Raw genomic sequence first — 21,566 nt, 5'->3', positions numbered from 1 at the left:
GAGCGAAGACTGCGCTCGGTCGCGCAGATCTTTAGACCCTTGATTCGGGTTGTCAGGGTATACCACCCCTGGATGCACCTCCAAGTGTAGAAGGTCATCAGGCGGTCAACATAGGGCTCAACGCCCAAAATCCGGCACACCCACTCGAAGTGACGAATCTTGGCGATCGCCATAGGGTGCAACTCGGTCAAATGAACACCGTGCCTCTCAAGGACACGGTAAACAAACTTTGTCAATGGGAACCTAAGATTCCCATAAACAAAGAATGCTGCATAAACCCCGATCTTGCCTCTGGGGGCATCGTACACAGTATGATGGGGTTCAGGAAACTCAGGCTCGAGAGACTCGAGCATGAACTTCCTGACGACATACCGGTACAGATCGCCAGGCAGAGCACACTAGCACTCGCCAGCAGTACTCTTGTCATCGGCTGTGGATTCAGCATCACGAGACGACATCTTGTGAAGGAAAGAAGAAGAAAACGATTTCGGGAGAATGCTTGCCTGAAAAGGTGAGTATTCGCCGGAAATCGCAAAGAAGATGAAGAGAAGAGTGAAAGTGTGGATTACAAAGAACCCTCTCCCCCTTTATATACTAATGGCAATTAATGCGATGAAATTAATGCGGAAGAGAGAGAAAACGAAGGTGCAATGAAACTATGACACGTGGCAAAAAGCAAGCTGGCAACAGCTGTTGACAGGACGCATACCATTAATTTCGCGGCCACGCGCCCGAAAAATCGTGCCCACGCGCCTGAAAAAGCGACTGGAATGACCATGTACTGTCACGTCACCATAACTTCCTGCACGTCCTGACACAGTCAGAAGAAACCGTTGCACGACGTTTCAGAGGTTTGGACTGTTCTTATCCTTTCACCAACTCTTCGAATTTCAAAATTCAAAATTCAAAAAGATTCAAAAGTGAGCGGGAAAATACCCCTTACCTTGGCAATCAAGTAACCATAAGATGGATGCGGGTACAGTGTTAAGGCAAAACCCTTCACATACCTAGCACCCGCAGGGAATTGAAGCTAAGAATAACTTGGTAACCAAGTAACCGTCAGACGGATGCGGGTACAGTGTCAAGGCAAAACCCTTCACATACTTAGCACCCGCAGGAAATTGACGCCAGGAATACCTTGGAAGTAAAGTAACCGTAAGACGAGTGCGGGTACAGTGTCAAGGCAAAACCCTTCACGTACTTAGCACTCTGCAGGGAATTCAAACCAAGAAGGATCTTCTGGGCCATGCTTGCGGAAACGTGAATAACATTCCCGCACGACGGGAACGTCGAGAACTATATTGTTTGAAACTCCAAGATGGAATTGGTGGTTTTAGCATAATTGATCACTATGTCAAAAACCACCAAGACCACATGGAGAATCCACACAAATGGGACTCAACGCTCCTGACGTGCGAGGAGGTTACAAACCTACCCGCTTCACACCCAAAGATCAAGCAGAAAAGTCGGGAATTTCTGCGTGACATCAGGAAAACCGCGGGATGAATCACCACGGAAAACCGAAAAACTAAACCCTTTTCAAAACCCCTTGCTAAGTCCAAAAGTTCACCTCACTTATTAATAATTCATGAGAAGAACATTGGACTGGGGGGACTTGAAGAGGTAGGTCCCAGCAGAGTCCAGTTGGACCCGCAAGACTCACCTTTAACAGGGACGTCTGCGCACTGACCAACTGCTCCAGCAGGACCCACCATGCTCAAAGAACCTTACGCGCAGTACGCCAGCTGTACCCGCAGGGAAAGCCTCCCAATGGTGAAGTACCCCGCCTGTTCCCGCAGCTGCGGATACAAGCCATCAGGGAAGGCTACCCGCACTAACAGCAAGGCTACACGCACAAGGCATTCGTTACTTCAGTAGTCACATGAAGGAATGAGCAAGGCGGGAACACTCCCGCCTAAATGAGCCAGTCCGTATGCTTCTGGAAGGTCTTTCGTACTATACCTACTAAAGTATGGGCGGAACAGACAGTTTGACCAGAGCAGCCCATGAACTAATCACAGGGTGACAGCTCACCGACAACAATACGAGGAGGAGCACCCTCTAGTACTGTTTGTCACTATTAGCCGCTGCCTACTCACCAACCCTTACGATGGGACCTGCGCAGCCTACAGTTGGTGGAACAGTGCGTAGCCGGCAGTAGAGGAACAGTATACAGCCGACCTTATTACTGTTGGCCGTAACCTATCCACCAACCAGCATGGCCTGTGCGTAGTCCACTGTTGGTAGAACAGGAATACTATTCAGCCGGCTGTACCTGCTTGGAAACCTACCTTCGGCTATAAATACTCCAACACCTTGGAATGGTAAGGACATCATCTGATATCTCAATCTTATCTAGCAATCTCTTAATATACACTTATATTCAGAGCAATCTAGTCTGATTCTCACGCCGGAGGGTGGTCACAAGGAGGAACCCCCCCTTCTCAGTGACGAGCTTACGGTGTCTGTTTTGCAGGTCCCCTGAAGAACAACCTTCTCTGCTAGACCTCATCCGTGGGAAACATTACTTAACCCCCAGATTATCTATAATCTGCCTGTGGGTTCACTTAGTGTTTCTTCAGCATGTTAATTGATAAACACTAATAATTAATTAGTTTGTGGATAACTATTTTAGAATCCTATTTGAGTTATGATAGGACATGTTTAGATAATTATTGTAGAATCCTAAACGAGTTTGATGTTAGCCAAATACGAGTATATCAATTTTTAACTTGATATCCGCCGTTAAACATTTGTAGCCTTTTTATAATATTACTATTTATGTGTATAAGTAATGTTTGTGTGCTACATTTTTGTTGTTTTCTAGAAAGATTAATCGTCGTAGCCTTTTCTTTCCCTTCACCCTTATTCATAACCTCAACGAATATTAGTTTTATCTACTGTATAATAAATAGGTTACTTCACTCTTTAATTTGTCTATATTAAGTTTATTGAATGAATATATGTATACAATTTCGGTTATATGCAAACCGGTTAGATTACAAGTATCCTCTTTAGCAATTTTTTAATAATTTAATTTTTATTTTTTATATAAAACGAGAAATTTACTAAACGAACAAAAACGATTTCAATACTAATAGAAAATAAAGGAATAATGACAATTTAATCGTTTTCTTTATACGTCTATAGTCTCACATTTTATCTTTTCTTAAACAGAAAAAAAGGACATATTTTCTCTTGGACCCATTTGATAATTTTCTTTCAAGAAACGAATATCTTTTAATGTATATGAGCCATATGACAAGATTTGACTCTATAGAGTCTAGACTTTGTACAATATATACACTTTGAAAACTGACTCGTCATTTTTAGGGTCTACGTGTTGGTAGGTTCTAAGAATATTCATAACGGGCCCAAAATATATAGGGACAGAAACATGCCAGGTCAAAAAAACATTACAAATAATAATAATGACAAAACATGAAACATAACAATCTACATAATTAACATATACAAGACCTGATTAAACAACAAATAATTGTTTTTTAGAAAAGTTAACTTATACACCCTAGGGATCAGGAAATGATAGCGGGTATCGTTACCGAACCGATACTGTACCAAGCATTTTCGGTGCCGGTATCTATTTTTAGCGATTTTTGGTATTAGTATTTCCATAGTTTTGTTATTATCAAAAAAGAGGGAGTTATTCAACGTTAATTGTTTTGATAATAACTAAATTGGTGCAAAGTAACATGAAAAAGTATTAGTTTATCACTGATTTCTATATATCACACTCATGTTACTCAATGTTTGATTGATCGTCATTAGTCACTCATAAATATGATTTAGTTATTAATAAAGATTCTATATCCAATATTGAAGATGGGTGAATTAACAAAATTAGTCATCATTGTGTTAAAAGTGAAGATTATAGTATTCTACATCAAGATTGAAAATTGTAGAATTACAAAATTAACCCATTTAAGATTAATAACTACTTAAATTAAGGTGTGAAGGTTTATAAACTTAAGAAATGTTAACAAAATTGTTTAAATAATAAGTGAATTTCAAATAATAAGTGACTTAAGCATCATCAAAAGAGTTAAGTCAAACTCAAGAATGGAATGATAAGCAGCTTTGGTTGAATAAATCAAAATGTGCTTAACCCATTATGTGAGATACTTTGGTTGTGAAAGGGACACTTTCCCACGTGTGAAGCCGTGAAGGGTCTGCAATTGAAGACAAAAAGGTAGATAAAAACTTCACACAACGTTCACATTCACAAAACCAAGGTGAAGTGGACTGGTCGTATGATTGGATCAGCCGTGGGCATCGATAGTCGAGCCATCAGCCAACATTCTCAGCATCACACATGCTTGGCTATTAATAGAAGACTTATGCATTCATAAGTCTTCACCCATTCACACACTTTGTTATTTTGTTGACGATTTGAGAGGCAAACACACTATTTTATTATAGTGTTATTATTGTATTGAGTTGGGAAACTCCTTTATTTTGACATAGAGTTTATTATTGACTAATTGAAGACTCACTTTCTTGATACAATGAGAATTAAAAGAATTGAAAAGTTGGTTACTTGGTGTAACTAGTGAAGAATGTGCCACTACCTTTCACAAGTGGCAAAGTGTAAAACCAGGTATTTAGAGCAGCTAATAAGAAACCTCTCGATCGGTGGATTGGAAAAATGACGAAGAGTGAATTAGTTAACATTCACTTGAACCTATCTAAATCGATTGTGTCATCTCTATCTCTAAACTTTTTATTTATTTGCATTTATTTTATAAGTTTTCTAGTTCCCGTTTCATCTAAGTTATCGCGAAACTAGGATATCGCCCCATCTAAGTTATCGTGAAACTAGGTTATCACCTCAATAGATAGCATCAAATGTAATTTGGGGGCACCAGTTGTGTTGAAATTTATTTTGGGCTAGTGTAAACTGAATTGATTTGCTAGATTACTAGGAGTATTCAAAGTTGGTGTTATTCATATTTATTAGGTGTCATCTAAAATCGGTCTTCAATGGCATTGGGTTGGTGCAAATATGAATCTACATTGGGCCTGTTAATCAAAAATTTAATTGAGAGTCGGCAAAAATCGGATCATCACGGTGATTAGATGGAAAGTTTCGATACAATTCGGTTTTAATATGTGAAATCCATTTGACTTTAGTATTCGACCTTTTAGATAGAAAAGGATATTGATTGTAGCTTTATAAGTCATTTTTTTCATATTTACGCCTCTTAAATACCTCTAAGGTAATCAGAAACGTAAAAGGAGGAAAATAAAGGAAAACTATATTTAAGCCTTAGCGTTCAAAAAGTAGAAAGGGTCGAAAGGTAATGTTCAACTTTTGGCGTTATGTTTTTTCCCCGATTTGCTACCCATAACGAAATCAGTGATTATAGTAAAAATGAAAAAAAAAATTAGAACATCACATTTTGTAACTTTAATATTAACTCAAGTAAAAATGACAAATTTTAAAAGAATACATTCTATGAAATAATAATGGGCTGATCCGACCCAACCCACTCAACCCGTTTCTAAAAGTGGTCAACTCAAGTCATTTTGCCACCTCTAATACTAAACCAAATAAATATTTCGATGTCTGTAAAATTGTTTCATTTTCATATCCAAAAAATTGATTACTTGAATTATCCCTAATAAAAGGGAAACATCACATTTCTTTTCTAACCTTTTCTAACCCATGTTGAGAATCAATATCAAGCATGTTTTCTTCACCTTCATGTTGAAGTTTATGATGATCAAGTGGTTTTCATGTATTTAATACAGAGAATCAGAGATGGTAGCGGATCATTCATCATTTATCAACCCTTTATACAAACAACAATTAGATTTCACAATAACGACATAGAAAGCAAACCACTGCATAACACAAGCAGTGCCAATACTGAAATAAAGTTCACGATTTGTGTAATCATTTTCTGTCATTGTAATCGCTCAATTTAACCGAAAGCTTATATTATTATTACCTATTACATTCTCATAGTCAAAGAAAGTCGTGATTTCAACATATATCAAAGCACTGCAAGCCTAAATGGAAAACATGTTTTATATTATGACCCTCTCTCTTCTTAAGATAGTAGTGAAAGATCTGGAAAGCATAGCGAAACTGAATGTCGTTTAATAAATCAGTTTTTAAAAGGTACTTACCCAGATTTTGAAGGGGGTTATCGAAAGAGTATTAAAATTAGAAGTGTAATATTTTAATTTCCCTCTCACTACATAAGTGAAATAAATAACTCTTCTAATTATCATTCTCCGATCCTTTGATTCGGTTCCACTAATACCGATCTAAATATATAAAATCAAGTTTGTTAACCCGACCTTAAAGATACGGGAAAAAAAACACTAATTATAATAAGGTTTTCACTTGAGCCGTAGTCATTCATTGTTAAAATTGTTGCCAAGTTACTAGGCATTACACATTTACACATGTTCACAGTGAACATTAAACAGGTCGACCTGAAACACGACACGATGTTAAACGTGCGCGACACATGGGCATAGATATATGTATCGTACCCGAGCACCTACCAACCCGACACGATTGACGCCCGTAAATTTCCAATCACAAAAAGAATTAGAAAGGGAATAATAGGAGTAGGTGGTCGTTAACTGAGCTTGCTCTATTACAGAGATTCTTAAGTTAAGATCCTAATTTCTTTATTCACAAAACTAATTCGACCTCATCACGTCTGGTTTATACATGAAAATGCAATCAGACGATTCCGTGAATATTTTCCTTGTGACAGAAATCGCAAAGCACTTGTCACTTGGAACTCCCTTATAAAGGTAACTATAACAAAATTCAAATATCAACTCTCAGCTATTTCCATCATCTCATTTAAAAATTTAAACAACTGTGTAACGCGTCTTCTTAATCCCTACTTAGGCACTTAAGAACCAGACTGCAAAAGTCCACTCAACTCTTTTCAATAACTAAATCGGCGTAACTCATGTAAGCTCTCCATCTTGAAATTTAAGCACATTGATTGATTAACATACTAGACGAAAATATCAACCTAAAAACCTAATAATGAAGCTCTAGCAGAAACAAAATAACTAAAATCAGTCACAAATAATCAACCACCATTCTGATGACATTGATGGATTGGTGAGGAGTTTGAGGAAGAACCAGACGTAAATGTCCACTCAACCCTTTTCAAGAACTAAAATGGCATAACTCATCTAAACTCTCCCAACTTGAAGTTTAAGCCCATTGATTGAGTAGCATACTATAGGAATCTAGCAAACGTAAAATCCTAATGATCAAACTCTACCAGAAACCAAACGACCGAAATCAGTTAGCAAAAATCGAATCTAAACATCTCCATAAGCTCATTTCCGATACTTAACAATCATTTCAGCATCCAACATTCAAATCTCTCACAAATTCTTGAAACGCAGTAACATATAACGATATAAAACTCAAACGTATGGACTATAACCCTACTTAATCCGACTAAAAGAACATCTGCACCTGAAATTATAGACTTCGACGAGCACAACTACTTGGAGAAGACCGTCGACAACCAAACGGTTCATCTTCAAAGACCGCAAAAAGGTTACCGAAGGAAAGACAAAAAAGAAGATGCTATAGGAGTGATGATTAGCAAGAGAAACAAAGACGAAAATAATAACAGCACAAGACTGCAAGAGACAGAGATAAGTCTTCTTCCCGGACAGACCGTCACAGAAGTAGCTGCAAACGAGAAATAAATCGAGACCGAGACCGTAACAGAAGCTAGCAAAACTGAATCTAAACATCTCCGTAAGCTCATCTCCTATACTTAACAATCATTACTACATTCACCATTCAGATCACTCACGAATACTTCAAACACAGTAAAAAATATAACAAAATAAAAGTCAACATAAACTTCCACAACAAGTCAGCCCGATTTCAAACCCTAACACATAAACCGCACCAATAGGTATCACAGATCTCAAATTCAAACAGTATTCAATTAAAACATTATTATCATCATATCCAAATACATCTCACCTTAGTCCTTATTCTTGAGCTTCTCGATCCGCTGATTCAACTGCTCGACACGCACCACAAGCTTCGTAACCGAGTACAATATCCAATAAAACACGAGCGCAGTGGCAATAAGCAAGGCGTTGCGTTGACTCTTGAAGATTGACTTCTGGTGACGTAGGTGTTCAGACGGGGAGCAATCAGCTGCATCGCAGGAAGGTCTGGTTTCGTACTTCCAGTAGATGTCTAGTAATAAGAAGATGCAGAATGGGACGATGGATAGGAAGGGTTTGAGGAGGCTGGTGGTAACGGCGGTCAGGCCTTTGCGGAGTGCGTTGAGGCCTGGGAGGGTTAGGAGGATGATCATTACGGCTTCGGCTGCAGCCGCGTAGCCCAGGACTACCCATTCTAATGCCATTGCTTGGTTAGGAGTTGGATGATGAATGAATTGGGGAGGAAGTAAGGAATTCTATCAATTTATAACTTATAAACTTCTTTTCCAAAAGTTAATAAGGTGTTTGGCAAATCATAAGACCTTATGGATTTTAACTTATGGTGAAGGCAAAATAAAGGGATTTTGAAAAATTATGAATATGTAACTTATTAATTTAATGAGTTTGATTTACCTATTGCACCTCTCTCACCCTTAAGCCCCATTACATTCATTTTAAAAAAAGAGTGTCCATTTTGGTTTTCCCAAACACATAAGCTAATCCAAACATTTTTTTAAAACTTCTTTTCAAAATTTCATAAGTTTATAAGTCATTTTAACCAAAAGTTCTTTTTCACTTAAATAAGCAATCCCAAACACACCCTTAGTTCAATTTTTTTTTTCATATGGACCATCAACGTTTCACAATTCTTACCAATTACATCCAAATCGCTAATCTCGTTAAATTTAATCGTTAAGTAATTGGTAGACATGTATTTCATTATTTCTTTATTATAATACTTATTTCAGTAAACTGCGGTTTTCGTCCTTGTGGTTTGTCCAAATCTGCGGTGTTCGTCCAATAGTTTCAAGTTTGCAATTTTCGTCATTGTAATTTCATTCACTTGCAATTAAACCCGAATTTATTAACCTCGTTAAATCTGGTCGTTAGCCCATATGCATGCCCCTAACGTGACGACTAGTTTTGTCATTTTTCTCCCCAAATAAACCTTAATCATAATTCGCAAGCCTCCTCACGTGAGGGCTGGGGTGTATTCGGGAAAAAAGAAAAGACAGAAGGAACAAAATTGCCCCTCACGTGAAGGGCACACTGATTTGTTTAATGACCAAACTTAACGAGATTAGTGAATTCGAGTTTAATTGCAAGTGAAATGAAACTATATGGAAGAAAATTGCAAATTTGAAACTACTTGACTAAAACTGCAGATTTGGACAAACCATAAGAACGAATATCGCAGTTCACTGAAATAAGTATTATAATAAAGAAAGAGTGAACAGACATGTCTACATTTAACTTAACGATTAAATTTAACGTGGTTAGTGATTTGGATGTAATTGACAAGAACTAGGAAACGTGGATGGTCCATATGCAAAGAAAAAAAAAACATTTTGGACTAATTTCGCATTATATACCAAACAACAATGACGAAAATGACACTTTACTCGGATAAAAAATGAAAAAGACTAACTAGATCTAGTTAAACTAGGTTGGGCACAGTTCCATTCGTTTTTTAAGCGAAATCGAAACTGAAGTTATCGGTTTTTTGAATATACAAACTGTTTGGTAGAGTCTGAATCTGAACCATCAAGAGGGAAACGCCTGAATCGGTCAGATTCAAAGCGTTTGGTTCAACCCTTGGGTCTGATTCGGCCAGATACTTTACCTCTGAATGGTTTAGTGTGAAATTGATGCTGAATGAATCAGATGATTGTTGAATGAAATCAAGACCAAATTACCCTCCATTTATAATCCAGCCACCATGCGTGATGAGTCGTCGCCGGAGAACCAGCAAGGGCTCGTCGGAGATGCGGCTCAAGGTGAAACCGTAACCGCCGTCACCCATTCTCGCCGTTAAACCGACCCCAGCCACAACCGAACACAGCCACCACAACCTTTCACCATTTATTGTTGCACCCACCTTTCCAATGTCGTTATTAACAAGGTCACCGGAAAATCGATGACTGGTGACCAGAAAAAAGGGTAACAAGCAAAGGGGAAAGATTATGTTGTTCAACAAGAGCCTGCCAACACACCACCATCACTAGCCGCCATGCACCACTGCTTGTCTACACCCTCTCATGTTGTTGAATTATTTTTTGTCGGTGGGGGAAGGGGTGGCCGGAAAACAGCGCCTCTGTTGTTGAATAGACGGTTGTTGAATTGGGGCTTCTTGAAAATTAGGGCCAATATATATTTGTTGCAATCCATTTTTTGTTTAAAGAACTAAAACATACACCGGTATTTTGTTTAAAATCATTTAGATATTTTGAATAGATTAATGCCAAATCTACGTAAAGGGGTAAAATAGTAATTTTGCACAGTTATTCAGATACCTAGCCAAACAGATATATTTCATTCAGCTCTTACTGGTTCAGATCATATTGCTCATTCAGACCTCTTACCCATTCAGCACTTAATAATTCAGAGGTTTGCCAAACAGCCCTTAACTACCTCTAGTTAAACTAGGCTAGGCACAGTTCCATTCTTCTTTAAGCGAAATCGAAAACTGAAGTTATTGGTTTTTTGAATATACAACCGTCCAGTTTCGGTTATAGTTGGTTTTTTTTTTTCAATTATGTGAAGACATTGCAAAAATAAAAATGAAAATGTAGATGATGATTTTAAACTTGTAATAGCGTATTAAAGTACTACAAGTATATACAATACAAAAAACAAAAATAGACGCATGTTACATGAAATCATACGAATACAAAGTTGTTAGAGTAATAGAGTTTAAATTCAACAGAGTTCTTGTAACACCCGACCTAGAGATGATCAAATAAACCGGTTCCTGGAACCGAACCGGTGGACCCGAACCGGAACCGAACCGGTTCCTACCCGTTTTTTGTAGGAACCGGACCCTATCTGATTCAACCCGATGATCCGTGACCGGTTCTTGCATTTCTGAGTGGGGGCGGGTAGGAACCGGAACCGAACCGGAACCGGTTCCTAACCGGTTCTAGCCGTTAGATCGAGTATAGCCGTTGGAAATCGTTTTTTTTGGCCGTTTTTTGACCGTTGGGGTCAAAAATAGCCGTTTTTTGGCTTCCCCAAGCACCCCACTACTAGTATAAATAGGTATTTGGTGTCATGGGTTTATCACAACACTCAAAACGCAAACCCGAACGCAAAAAAATACAAAAAAAACGCTATTACAACGTTTTGAGTTCTCTAATCTCTTGTTTTCTCTTCTTCTATATTCATATTTGTTGTTATGGCTGCCTCACAATCATCGGTTGGTCAAGGTTCCAACGCCGAACCAAGTTTCGTTCGTATTGTACCTCATAATCGTAATCAAGAGATTTGGTGCAATTGGGATTTGGTTGAATTGAGTGACCATTCATTGAAGGCTCGGTGCAAGTTTTGTGGGGTTTATTTAAACCCACTTTCAAATTCAAATTTGAAGAAACACATCGAAAAATCGTATTGCAAGGCGTTGAAAAAGAACGTCGATTCGCAACAAACGCAAATGGATAGTGAAGGCGGAATATTTACATACCAAATTAATCGAGTTCAAAATCGTATGGCGAAGTTTGTGATTCAAGAAGCTTTGCCGTTTAGCCACTTCGACAACCCTCGCTTAACCGCCATGATTCGAGATACGCTTCAACCACAATACACTCACGTAAGTCGTCATACTCTTAAACGTAATTGTTTAAAATTGTGGAAGAAAGCCAAAGAGGTGCTAATTGCATATTTTGAAAATATAAATACGGGAATAAACTTAACTAGTGATGTTTGGTCGGCTCCACATGGTCTACCCGAATCTTATCTTTGTGTCACCGCTCATTGGGTAGACCCGTCATCGTGGGAAATGATGAAACGCACCATTGCTTTCGAACTCTTTGAGTATCCACATACGGGAGATAATTTGTTTGAAATTTTAGATTATGTTATAAAAACTTATAAACTAGAAAATAAAATATTTTCAATGCCATTTGATAACGCGTCGAATAATACATCGGCGGTTGATAAATTAAAATTAAAATATACGCCGATTTGCAATGGTGTATTTTTTCACTCAATGTGTGTTGCACATATCATTAATTTAATCGTGCAAGAAGGACTTGCTTCGGATGAGGTTACATCGGTTATAAACGATTTTAGACTAATGATACATGAAGTTTTTAAGAAAAGTAAAAAAAGACAAATGGATTATAGAAAATTTTGTAAAGATACGGGAAGAAAAGCTTTGGGAGCTAATTGGGATGTACCTCATCGATGGAATTCCACTTGCATAATGTTTCAAAGTGCTTTGGAACAAAGAGAAACTTTACAAATGTTTCATTGTAGTCTTGCCGAGAATGATTTGGCAATCCCCTTCTCAAATGAGAAATGGGAAATTATCAATGACTTATCGACTTTTCTTGAAGTTTTTAAAACATCAACTACGAAACTATCGGGAACGTATTATCCGACAAGTCCCTTGGTTCTTTCGGAGTTATTTTTAATGGTTAACAATCTTAAAGAATTTGAATATAAAAGTCCAATGTTTTCAAACATTATATTACCAATGAAGTTTAAATTAAAAAAATACTTTCTTGAATTGCCACCGGTTTTTACTTGCGCCGCTGCTTTAAACCCAATGTTAAATGTTAGGGGGTTGAATGTGTGATAGACGAAATTTTTTCAGCCTTAGATATGCATGAAGTTGACCCAAACTTTTCAACAGAGGCAAAAAATTATTTTAACTTGAATTTTAAATTTATGTATGACTTTTATTTAAATAAATATGGGTCAAACATACACATGCCTATGTCAGGGGGGGGGGTCTTCATCAAGTTCAAGTTCTACTAGAGTACGAGATCCCATGATTAGCCTTATGAACACCGTTCGCAACGTAACGGCTAAAAAACAAAGGGGTAACACCCCTTCAAGCGAACTAGGAAGGTATAGTGCAAATGATTACTCTACCGGTTTATCCGGAGAGGAATATGGCACTTTTGATGTTTTGGCTTGGTGGAAGGTAAAGAAAACCGAGTTTCCGATTCTTGCCACCATGGCCCGTGATTTACTAACCTTCCAAGCTTCTACGGTAGTTTCGGAATCCGCTTTTTCCCTTAGTGGCAGGGTAATATCGGTGAGAAGAACAAGACTAAATTCGGAGTCGGTGGAGATGTGCATTTGCTTAAAGGATCACTTGGACTCAATCGATCGTATTCAACACGTAACCACTCTCGAAGATGAAACACCACTTGATGTTCGAGTGCACGACGAAAAAGACGGCATTTCTACAAGTAATTCCGAGGAAGAAGTCGCCGATCAATAATTATGACGAACAAAAAGGCTTTTCTAGAAATAATATGTCACAACTTTATATTTATAAGTTTAATGTTTTGTTAGTTTGTTTTTGAAGATTTTAAAACATGTAACCTTTTTTTTTAACTTCTTAAAGTAAATAAAATGAATTTTATATTAATTGTTTTTTTTATATTTCATGTTATACAAATACGAATCGTAGTTTAGAATCCAAATCGCAAACGAAAAACGAAAAAAAAAAAAAATTTTACACTGTAACCGGTTGGAACCGGTTACAGTACATGAACCGGTTTAGGAACCGGTAAGAACCGGTTAGATAGGTTAGGGGTCCGAGGGTGGGAGAACCGGTTCGGTTCCCTAACCGGTTCGATCCTGGAACCGGTTTAAAATGGGGTTTTGAATATAGGAACCGGTTCCGGTTCCTAGTCCCAAACCGTTTTGAACATCTCTAACCCGACCCCTCGTGTGACATTCGTCAATTTCGGGTCTCGTTTGTATTTCGTTTTGTATTCGTTTATCACGTAAACCGAAGCTTATGATATAATCAAAATGATGGATTTTATGTTACGATATTTTTTTACACTTGTTGGGTCTTGAAAACATCCCTTTCGGTCTTTAAAACGCTTTAAAAATGACTTAAAACAAACTTTGGGAACTGTTATTGTCATTTACCAAAAACTTGTTTAATCATTTCAACCATCACATGCATTTTTACCCTATTTGAATGAACCATACTCTTACCATTATAAAAGCAAGGCTCAATACACCACTTTGATTGTTCATCTTTTCCAAACTCTCTCTCAAATCCAAGTATTCATCTTCAACATTTTGCTATTTTGACTAATTAAAGTCAAACTAAAGCTAACCTTGTTCTAACTAATTCTTATTACTTGAAGCTTGATGTTGCAACATATATATAATATACACCCCTTGTTACCTTTGGTAGTTACTTATCCGATTCCGGTCGGTGAGGTTTCGGAACTTGTAAGGCAAGGCTTCATGGAGGACTTCGTGTCCTTGATATATCTATAATCTATAATATATATAAACAAAAACAAAAAACTCCTACGTGTCGCGATGTGGTCGCTCCCCCCTTTTTTGGAGTCACCAGATTTGCTTGATTTCTAAATTGTGGCTTCTCATGCATTTGACCCGAATTCATGGGTATGAGTCTTACCAAACCCAGATATTCCTTAAACGGGTTATAACATCTCCATCAATAAAAAATTATTCTCACCAAATTATTGATGTAAAAATCCTATAAAATAGGATATACTAAAAATTAATATCTTGTTTATTTTAAAAAAGATATATATATATATATATATATATATATATATATATATATATATTATTTAAATTAAAAACCAATTTGATAGTAAAAAACATAAACGGGTCTTGGGTCTCATCAAACCATAAGTATATTATTAACTTTCATAAATATTATTTATAAAAACCAATCTTATAGTAAAAGAAATAAATGGGTCTTGGGTCTCATCAAAACCATATAGTTTTTAAACCGAGTTATAACATCTCATTTATTTGTCAAACAATTTATCATCAAACCATAAGTATATTATTAACTTTCATACAATAAAAAATATAAATACAAAAAATAAATAAATATTAGAACAAATAATATAAAGCAACCCCCGTAATACGGGGGATAAAAACTAGTATATATATATACACACACACTTATATAACTTGTTTATACATATTATTCATGCTTAACTTCTGCTCATTTTAGTTTATTTACAAGTTTCATGGTTATGAGTTCTAAGAGTCTATGCTTCGGTTTAACTGTAAATAGCTCTAGATTGTAAACCGAACTTTTGTTTAAAAACTTTGTTGTAAACTTTTTGGTTGTAAAACTTAAGTATTTTCATTTGTACATTATTATACAAGTTCTTGGTTATTTGGGTATGTGGAAACCATCAAGGAACGTATTGTGAGATGGAAACCGAACCAATCCGATTTTTTACTCGCTTAAGACACACAAGTGTGTTTTTAGCTATCAAGACTTGTATATTTCTTTAAAAATAATTTACAAACTGATTTTAAATATTTTCTTAAGTACTTGAAAATGTTGGCTACAACTTGATCTCATAACAAAGTTTGGACCGACAAAACCGAACACTCGCTTAACGTGCGTTGTTAGTTCTAGAACAATAGAACTACATACTTGGTTAAGTCTTAATAAGTTTTATTGAGTTATCTCATAACATTCATTATTTTGGAAAGTTGACTTTGGGTTTGACCAATTATCAAGACCCGAACCAACAACCCGAACACTCATTAAAGACCCGTTTTAGTATCTTTATCCTAAGGGAACTTGCATCTTTGCATTTTTCCCACCTTATTACTTAACATAGGTTGAGTAAATATTAAGGTTAGATACTTTAACCCGGTTTCAAGCACACTTACATTTTTAAAGGGTTATTATTATAAATTCTTAAATAGTTACATTTTGAACCTTGAACTTTAATTGTTTACTTTTCTCAACATGTATTTTATTAAAAACCTTTAAGACAACCTTTTAATTCAAGACTTTCTTTTATCTAGGCTTTGTTCGTTAAACTTATCGTTCCGGAAAATCTCCAAATTATCATATTTCAAGTTTATTACTTGAACGTGAGTACTTTCATACCCTGTTTTCCATCTTTTGTTTTGGGGTGACATTTCATACTTATTTAAACTAAATGCTTTATATTTGAGTCTTAAACCACAAACGTTATTGTATACTTCACTTAAATAAATTGCTCGATTTGGTGTTTTATGATTATATGCCTATGTGTTTATCGCTTTTGGTTGGTGGAACTATAACTATAAAATCTTAGACTATTTGGCATCCCCTTATAGCAAGGTGTCGCTAACGTAATTCTATTAGAGATTTTATCTATTTATCCAAGTTATTGCTTTTATTTATTATTTCGTTTACAAGTTTTGTGGCTTTTCTTACTATATACTTATATGCTCAAACTTATGAATTGTTCACCAACCTTTGTGTTGATAAACTTTATTTTATGAAATGTTACAGGTTTGCATCTAGGTTGATTATGGAGCTTGAAGAAAACGTCACAAATACCTTTAGGATATTAGCAAAAATGAACAATATTTGATTTGCTATATTTTGTTGTATTTGTCTTATGAATATTGTTATGTGACATTTTCGATGTTGTAAAATGAAATGAGCTTGTTAAATAGTTTCGCTTTAAATAATGTCATGCGCTTATGAGCAATCGTTGCACCCTTCCGCCGCCCTTGGTCGGGGTGTGACACCTAGCAGCACCAATATTGTTTGCTTTGCCCACAAAAAGCTCACATATTTGTTTTTGGTTGCCCAGATGGAGACTTTCCTGCTACTACTCCCACCTGAGCACGCTTAACTATGGAGCTCTCCTCTCTTCCACTACCATTTAGCCCAAAACGCGTTGATATTTTAAGAGGCAAGACATTTACTTATAAACCAATGATCTCTCTTGTCTACGGCTGATGTAGGATCTGCCTATGATGTTACAGTTCTTAATCAAAAAACAATAAAAGTTTGATCATAGTATTTGTTCATCATCTTGTTCATCTTCAAAGTTTAATCCCAATCTTTATTATCTTCATAATCCTGATCACCATCAGTCGTTTTGATTTTCAAATAAACAAAAATTAATTGTCGGTTAGTGCTTCAACTAATTCAGTTTTCTGCTCACCCTTAAATTAAGCCGTCTAAGAATTGGATCGTAAGAAGTTCAATTTGTGTGTAGACCAACACAATGGTGTTGGCCAACACCAGGGTATGCAATGGTAACATAATGTTTTCACGTTTTAGGCTTATGTCAAATGATGGAGTCAAATTGCAATCAATTTTGGTAGTTGATTTATGTCATTTATCACAATCGACGTGTTACTCCTGTTGGGACTCTGAGACTAAAAAGTGACCCAAAAAATACATTTATAAAACAGATGTACAATACTTAAACACCTAATGAAAGCTAAGTGACTGTTACATGTTATAATCATGTGAACGCATAAGAAAATATAAAAAAAGGTTTAAACAAATAATGAGAATCGACTCACTAAAGATACTTTAGGTATTTAGCAATTAGGGGTTATCAATATAACGTAAACATGTACATAAATTGTAGAATAAGTGAGTTCACGTCAATTATAAATTTTAAAGCATCAAATTTAAACTTAATTTTATAAGTGACTTGTATGATTTTGATATTTTGAATTTCTCAAATTTAGTTTTAATACTTTATAACCGTGTAACATGATAAAAGCTAACATTAACTAAAGTTAGAAATAAAATACTAAAAATATATAAAAAAATATTTCAATTTCTACTAAAAGAAATAATAAATAACCTAAACCCCACGATACTTTATAGCACTACTTTTACGCCAAAATATGTAGTACATACATGTTGAAAATCGTAAAAAGAATTGATCCAATCACGAATTTATTAAATAAAAATGTCAGGCCTTGTCGGGTATCGCGATTAGATTTTACGGGCGGACAAACCGTGGGCCTTACGTGAAGGCCCAAAACAGCGTGTATTGGGCTGAAGGTGATTTAGTTTTATGTGAAGGCCCAGAATATCTATGGTCTCTAATAAAAGCCTACATATTTTTGTCACTTGTCACCCCTACATTAAACATCACTTTTTTAACAAATTTATAACAGTAAAATAATAATTATCATTCTTATAATATTTGCTTCAAAATTTCTTAATTTAATATTTATTTCATATTTTTTCTTAAAATTTAATATTTATAATTATATTTTACTTTAAAATTGTTTTAAAAACTATTGTACAACGACTGTATTAATAGTGTTTAACGGGTTTATTGTTTCCCGTGTACTGATTATTTATTAAATATTGTATTTTCAAGAACTACCCGTGTAGTACACAGGCTTTAAACTAGTATATATATATTATTTTCGCCAATACTGTAATGAACGTGACCGAAACTGACCGAATTCGTGTCGAGTTACCGCCTCAATACATGAGACTGAAAATGATTAGGTTTTACTACCACCCAAGTTTACCGACCAAATAAATGTCGTTTTAAATACTTTATTTTTTTTACAATGTAATCTTTTTATATGTTAAATTTGACGAACAACGATGTCTTTACCGTAACAAACCAATAATGACCATTTTCACGTTGAATCACCGTCGTAACACTTGAGTTTTACCAACAACCAGGTTTTTACTGACCGAATATATACGTTTGATTTATAATACGCTATATAAGTGGTACTACTTTTTTTTTTCATTACTATAGATTAGAATTGAAATTTGGTTACACAAAGCTCTCATTGGTTCAAGTGGCGGACCAATGTTCAGGTTTTACTAACCTTTATGTTGTAGTTTCGGTGTTGTAACGAACGTTGACGAAACCGACTGAATTCGCGTCAACTCGCCATGCAACACTTGGGACCGACAAAGCTCGGTGTTATCAACACACGGGTTTTACCAACCGAATAAACGTTGTTTACACGCTTGAGTTTACCACGTTGTTTATACCATAACGAACGCCCAAAGAATTCGTGTCACTTGTCGTAGTAACGCTCAAATTTTATCCGTCAGAGTTTTACCAACGCACGCGTTTCAATGCTCGGATTTTACAAACATCGTTTTAATTTTTTTATATGTTAATTCGACGATATATGTTTTGGTTTTAACTATTGAACCATTACGATAGTAACTGATACCGACCGAATAAGTGTTGAGTCGCTGCAACAACGCTCAGGTTTTACCAACCGAATACGTGTTGACTCGCCGTAACTGATGAGTTATTTTTTAGGTTTAGTTATGGCACCATGACGAACATAGTAAATAATGACTAAATTCGCGTTGACTTACCGCTACAATGCCTTGGTTTTAGCGACCAAATTCTCCCCGTAGCCCATGCGAAAAAATCATTGTTGTTACCACTACGACCTTTTTAATATGTTATTTTTTTATATTATAAGTTATATGAGCATCGCTACTGTTTTCCACGTTAATAAAATATTTTTTTTTATTTAGTGTCTGATATCTTAACAAACCTAACACATATCAAACTAATCCACATTAGTGTACCATCGCAACGAGATAGGTACATAAACAAATTCAAGCTGGCCTAGGCGCAAGAGCTTGTTTTGAATTTTTTGTGTTTTATTTCCTTGTGTCCTGGTCACCTCATCTTGCCATTTAGTCCTTTCTCATTCCCCGAAGATGATAACTTCTTTTACTATTCTTCTGAGTTCACATTGTAGCAGTTATCTATTTTATAAAAATAGAAGTCGCATTACTTATAACTTCTTTGTTCGTAGGCAAAGTTTTTTGACACCATCAACTGACATTGACTTTCCTGTTCCTAACTCCTCCCCAGTAGTTTTCAATGTGCCAATTCCGCCTAAAAATCTATTCAGGTGTTAAGAGGCCCCCCTTTTCGGTAGATGAGATAGTATGAAAGGTATTATTTTAAAAGAATTGCTCCACAGTGGCGGACATACATATAGTTGAGCCGTAGCCTCCGCCACGGCCGGTAGTGTAAAAAAAATAAATTTCGCCGATTTTCGTGTTTCGTTACCGCTAAGATTTTAAACACAACCAATCTGTCTTTTAAACCCAATCAAAAGCCAAAGCCCAAACAAAAAAACCAATTAACCCAACCCAACCACCTTTCACCACTTCACCTATCCATTTACAATAATAATAATAATAATAATAATAATAATAATAATACAATAGAAGCTCAGCTCTGCTCCACAGTCCACACCACCGCCGACGAACCTGAAGACTCTTTTTCTAAAAGGGCTCTTTCTTGCGATTTTAAAGTTGATTTGTGAGAACAACCCGGATATTGGTAAGTAGTGTTTAGGATACCGGTGTTAAAGAATTTTAGTGATTGTGGCTGTTGCAAAAAAAACATACCGGCGTTAAAGAATTTTATGAATGATTTTACTAACGTAGAAAGAGGGTGGATTCCGGGTGATCTTACGACCTTTTATTACACTTTAAAGGAAGATGTATCCGAATGATTTTACTACCGAAGAAAGATGGTGTTTTCGGGTGATCTTACGATCTTTTATTACACTTTAAAGGAAGATGCTAAATTTGTAAAACTGGGTTGAGTGGGTGATCTTGCTTGTGTAATGGTGAAAACCAGAAAACACACAACTTTTCCTTTGGTTTATCTAATATTGAAGCTAGCATTGGTTTTACTGGTTGCAACTGCAACCGTTGAAAGATGTTTCTCTAAAATGAAGCTTATCAAGACGGATTTGCGCAATCGAATGGGTAATGAGTATTTGAACAATGCTTTAGTTTGTCCGGTTGAAAGAGAAACGTTTGATAAAGTAAATGAAGAAGATGTAATAGCTCGATTTCAAGCTACCAAAAACCGAAGAGGAGATATTTACAGCCCAACCTAGATCCACCATTGTTGGTTCGTTAACCCGATTAGCTTAAATTTATTTGTTTTTGTGTTGTTTATATTTGTTTCATTAATATTGTTTAAATACGGGGAGAATTTTTTTTTGAACGCTACGGCTCGGTTTCAAGTCTAGATCCGCCACTGTTGCCCAAACAAAAAAATAGGCCTTCGTGTAAGAGTAGTAATCGAAGAAGGATTACGCGTAAAATTCGTTGTCTAAAACGGATGTGGACAACTTAGTATAGTAGTTAACAATTAAACACAAACACTAATGACTAATGTCTAGATCGTTTTCTTTGGCCCGCGATCTGAAATTTCTTCAGAGTAGATACACGTAAAACTCATTGTCTAAAATGGATGTCGACAAGTTATTTAATAACAATAAAATATTACAAGTTAATTCATAAAGAACTATTTCTTTAACACATGTACATTTATTTTAGCTCTAATGAATAGTTATTGAACTTTAGCTCCAATGCATAATGCTTAAATCTTTCGGTATTTTCAAACGTACCCAGAGACAAAATAAATGGAAGAAAAATTAAATACAAGCAATAAATATTGCAGAAAACATCAAAACTATGAGCCGCTGAATATATTAATTCATTGATTAGTATTGAGGATATCACAAGACACAGTATATGGAAAGGGAAAACTGGCTGAGACTTACGAATTTACACTGAGGAACTTACGAGTTACGAATGTATGGGGATTTATGACGAATAA

At 35.9% G+C, this 21,566-nt stretch overlaps 1 protein-coding gene across 1 annotated transcript; it reads right to left on the bottom strand.

Moving 5' to 3' along the window:
- Nucleotides 1-7,858: 7,858 nt before the first annotated feature.
- LOC143566093 (uncharacterized) lies at nucleotides 7,859-8,432 on the bottom strand. The gene has a single exon (XM_077052878.1). The coding sequence runs from the start codon at nucleotides 8,400-8,402 to the stop codon at nucleotides 8,010-8,012; it is 393 nt and encodes a 130-aa protein (XP_076908993.1). The 5' UTR covers nucleotides 8,403-8,432; the 3' UTR covers nucleotides 7,859-8,009.
- Between the last annotated feature and the right edge of the window lie 13,134 nt (nucleotides 8,433-21,566).

This window comes from Bidens hawaiensis, unplaced genomic scaffold (assembly GCF_021521415.1).
Source record: "Bidens hawaiensis isolate Kalapana, Puna unplaced genomic scaffold, B.hawaiensis_p1.1 tig00022690_1, whole genome shotgun sequence".
NCBI lineage: Eukaryota > Viridiplantae > Streptophyta > Magnoliopsida > Asterales > Asteraceae > Bidens > Bidens hawaiensis.
This window is presented reverse-complemented; position numbering and strand designations above follow the sequence as displayed.

Coding starts and splice junctions, on each gene's coding strand:
- LOC143566093 (XM_077052878.1), bottom strand. CDS start 8,402: ATGGCATTAGAATGGGTAGTCCTGGGCTACGCGGCTGCAGCCGAAGCC.